The sequence below is a fragment of the Aphanomyces astaci genome (genome assembly GCF_000520075.1).
Source record: "Aphanomyces astaci strain APO3 unplaced genomic scaffold supercont1.239, whole genome shotgun sequence".
Taxonomy (NCBI): domain Eukaryota; phylum Oomycota; class Saprolegniomycetes; order Saprolegniales; family Verrucalvaceae; genus Aphanomyces; species Aphanomyces astaci.
Genome location: NW_009798502.1, coordinates 10,392 through 14,843, shown reverse-complemented (window position 1 = coordinate 14,843; position 4,452 = coordinate 10,392). Strand labels below are relative to the sequence as shown.

General features: G+C 52.9%; 1 protein-coding gene across 1 annotated transcript in view; it reads left to right on the top strand.

Moving 5' to 3' along the window:
- Window positions 1-2,553: 2,553 nt before the first annotated feature.
- Window positions 2,554-4,452, top strand: part of H257_18847 (hypothetical protein) — a gene marked incomplete at both ends in the record, with an annotated part of 3,873 nt that continues 1,974 nt past the window's right edge. Inside the window, one exon of the mRNA XM_009847978.1 lies at window positions 2,554-4,449. Within this exon, the coding sequence (XP_009846280.1) occupies window positions 2,554-4,449 (1,896 nt within the window). The remainder of the gene's footprint in view (window positions 4,450-4,452) is intronic.

Here is a 4,452-nt window from a genome sequence, read left to right as displayed (position 1 = left end):
CTTCCGCTCAACCGCAGACAAGCGAGCGACCACGGCGTCATGCTGCGCCGAGCGCGCCTCAAGAGCAACCAAACGCATCAACACGTCGTGGGCGACGTCAGCGTTTGCATCTGCCGCACCACGAGTTCGTGGTGAAGGGCTCTCGTTGGGCCCCTGATGGCCGCGAGTATCTGATCGCGGCATCCCATGGTCCTACAGAATGGACATCAGAGCTGGATATACCAGCCAACTCACCTCTCCGTGCTCTCTGTCGCGACTTCGACAGTACTCGGAGATCTAGTAGACGAAATCCCGTCCAAGCCGAGGTAGCTCGGCACGACACTTAGCGAAATTCGCTAAGTTTTCAACCAGCTTCTGCTGGTAGTGGAATGCGTTGGCACAGGCACCTTCCGCACAAGGCGTGCCCACCAAAGCCCAACGTATTCCCAAATGGTCTCCTCCCGCAGTGGAGCGACCCGCACATTGGCGATGATCTCGCCACGGTGCTTGCGTTCGCCGCAAAAGTCAGCGAATTCCATCGCTGATGCACGCCATGGCCGCATGTCAATGAGGACATTGACATCCACCTCGATGCCATCGAGGTATTGCCGCAGCAATTCGCTGCGTGGAGCTCGACACTCCTCCATGCGCGCATACTCTTCCGCGCTACGAGCCAACGCTCGCATTCCGGACACCACCCGGTCCATCGGGTAGTCCGCATCTCCCACATCTGGAAGAGTCCAATCCGTGCGGACGAAAACGTCGTCCGCACTTACCGAGGTCACAACAAAATCCGGCATGCTCCGCCGGTATGGTCGCCCTCGGTCATCGTCGCACCGTCGCTTCCGCGACGGAGAGCGTGCGCTCGGTCAAGAGCGCTCGTGGCTACGCCCCCGGCTGTTCCGAGCTCCGCCACCATTGCCGCCGTCATCGGCGCCCCAGTTCGACGCTCCGAAGGTGCTCATCCTTCGCTTTCGTCGCTTTTGTCACAATGACTACTGACGACAACGGTCGTTCCGAAAACTCCAACGATTGTTCCGAATTCTCAATCCCTGTCCCACGTTCGGCCAAGTATACCGAAATCAAGTTTGAGTGTGGGAGGATGTAACGGGGTCCGGATAACATCCGGACACGACATCCCATTGGTCAGTTCCAATCCTGACCCGAAAGGACACTTGGCAATCCAAGTGTCTTGAATCACTGGCTCTGCGACATCCGCAGCAGCACCATTCATTTAACATGAATGGCATGACTGGCGCGCAGCCGCGCGCCAAGGAAACCAGCTCAGAGATAGCTAGTTCTCTCAGTTAACAATATACCTTGTTCTACACACCTTCCTCTGTGCGCCCCATTACAATTAATATGTCCTACAAGGTCAATCAATATCTACATCTGCCTACCCCTGGATTGCGAAGGGGAACTGACTATTTTGGTCTCAACGGGGATGTAATGTTCACCAGCGCTTTATAATGGCGTGGTCTTTATTTGTGGGCTCACCATAGTCGGTGTGGTCGAGAAGCACGCGTGTTCTAAGTAACGTTAACGTGTTGGTTGATACAGGAGGGAAATACGGTCATTCATCTGAAAACTCTCGTCACTGCTCAGCGAAGGTTTGTGTTGGTTTGGTTGCCGACGCACTCGACGAATGTACTAGTACATAGTGAAGTGGGAGGGGGCCAGGAACGTGTTTGACGGGTCCATTTGCTCGAAGGAAAGTGATTGTGGGTTTTCCATCGACACCATGACACCGATGGTTGGACAAAAATTATCCATTGCTATTGGCTAATTCGTCAAAAACAGTTTTGGCCCTTCGAAATTGCGATCTCCAGTCCGTTTCAGCCAAGCACACACTCGACAATCATGAGAATGCATGCTATCGTTTCAGCAAAACATGCATTCCACAATCATAAGAGTAATCATGAGAATGTATGCAAGTACAGTAGTATAACATGTAAAAATATACTACACTCTTCGGGAATGACGTGCATTGACAGTCAACAAATACAGTCAACAAATACTGTAACGTTACTTCAAGAATGCACACTAACGTTAACTGCTGGGGCGAATAACGTATACTATTAATAGTACCTCGAAGTAGTACTAGTATGTACTAGTAGTTTACCAGTCTCAAATACTACGTAGTACAAACTGAAATCTTGCTCACTATCAGCTCATAACGATAATGGAGTTTGTGGAATTTCGCGCGTTGTGACGTACCAGTAGTACTATGTAGTGTACCAGGTAAGGGAGATTGTCGTCCCATTCGATCCTTGTAAGTTACTAACGTTACTAGTAGTACTAGTACTCCAGAACACGTATTGCGTGAAGTGTATCAGTGTTTATTTCTACCCGGTATCCGAGACAATACAACCAGAATACCATCAACCATATCAAATCGATCATACTTGTATCGAGAAACTGTCAAAAACAGCGGGTGGTCAACCATATCAAATCGATCATACTTGTAGCGACAAACTGTCAAAAACAGCGGGGGGTAGCCTAAGCTGGCTCGTCTTGCAAGTCGGGATCCACCCCAACCATTTCATTTTACCTTTGTTTGTCTCCCAAGCTATCATGGATAATGACAACACGACAACAGGCTTCTCCATCGTGAAGAGTCCTCGTGGGGATACCCCTCATCCCAATCTCCTGGCCTCGTTGCATCCTCTCGACAATGCCAACCTCCTCTCCAAGGCCATCTTTGGGTGGGCCAACTCCACCCTTCGAGAAGGCAACCGACGCCAACTCGGTCCCGAAGACTTGTGGCCCCTCCAGGAATCCAACAAGGCGGCACCCTTGGCCTCCAACTACGCCGCTGTCTACGTCACCCGAGGCAAGAGCATCTTGCGCACCTTCTTCGCGATCTACTGGGCCAAACTCGTTGGCGTTGGACTCATGCAATTGTTCACGGTGGCCTGCGACCTCTACGGACCTGCCTACGTGCTCCAGAAAGTGGTGCGGGCCGTGCAACAGCCAGTGTTTGACGCCACCGCGACGTCGCTGCTGGTGTTGTCCCTTTACGGCATACAAGTCCTGAGTGCTTTCACGAAAGCGCACATGAAGTTCATAAACGACGTGATCGGTATCCAGCTTGCCTCCAGTCTGCGCTCGATGTTGTTTGAGAAAGCACTCAAGCTGAATGCCAAGTCCAAGAAGGAAAAGTCCACAGGTGACATCGCCAACTTGTTCTCCACCGATATTATCAACATCATGCAATTTGCAGCCAGCATGAACCTGATTTGGATCGTGCCGGTGCAGATTGGCGTCGTGCTCTTCCTGTTGTACTTGCTCGTGGGGTGGTCCATCTTCGTGGGTCTCGCGGTTGTGTTTGTGATTCTCGCGTTGAACGCCGTGGTGGCTGTCGTGCTGGGCAAAGAGCTAGACCACATGTTCAAGGCCAAGGACAATCGCATGAAAGTCGTCAACGAAGTGTTCGGGGCTATCCAAATCGTCAAGTTCAACGCGTGGGAAGAGAAGTTTCTGGCCAAGCTCACCGAGTTGCGCCTTGTGGAAATTGTGTCCATTTGGAAGTACATGCGGTACCACTTGGTGCTCGTCACGTTTTTGTTCACCACTCCGGTGTTGGTCACGATCGCAATCTTTGCCACGTTCGCTCTGTGGATGAACCAGGCGTTGACTGTCGAGATTGTGTTTTCGACCCTGGCGTTGTTCAGGTCTATGCAACATGCCCTCTACAGCCTGCCTATTGTCATCACGTCTACCGTGCAGTGCTTTGTGTCTGTGAAGCGCATCAACGCTGTGCTGCATATGGATGAATGCGACCCGTCGGACGTTCAGACACCAGCCTCCAACGCCGCGCTCAAGGCCAAGTACGCCACCGACCGCACGGTGCTGGCCATTGACCAAGGCTCGTTTGGCTGGCACGCTGGGGAGTCGGACAAGGACAGCGCCACTGACACGAAAGTCGCAGACGCTGTCGCCCCGGAAGTCAATGCCGACGACGACAACGCTGTGTCTGTCCTATTTGCCGACGTCAATTTGACGATCCAGCAAGGCCAATTCGTAGTCCTCCATGGCGCCGTGGGCCAAGGCAAGTCGTCACTATGTGCAGCGCTTCTCGGAGAAATGCGCAAACTGGCCGGGACGGTGTTCGTGGGGGGCGACATCGCGTACTTTGCCCAGCAGCCGTGGATTCAGAACGCCACCATCCGAGACAACATCCTCTTTGGAAAGCCGTTCGACGCAGCCAAGTACGCCAACGTCGTGGAAGCGTGTGCGTTGACCAAGGACATTGCAGAGTTGCCTGCTGGGGACAGCACGGAAATCGGCCAGAAGGGCATCAACTTGTCGGGGGGACAGAAGGCGCGCGTGAGCTTGGCCCGCGCGTGCTACAGCGACGCCGATATTTTCGTGCTGGACTCGCCCTTATCCGCCGTGGACGCCATCGTGCAGAACGAGATCTTCACCAAGTGTTTCCTCGGCCTGCTGCGATACAAAACCATCCTCTTGGTC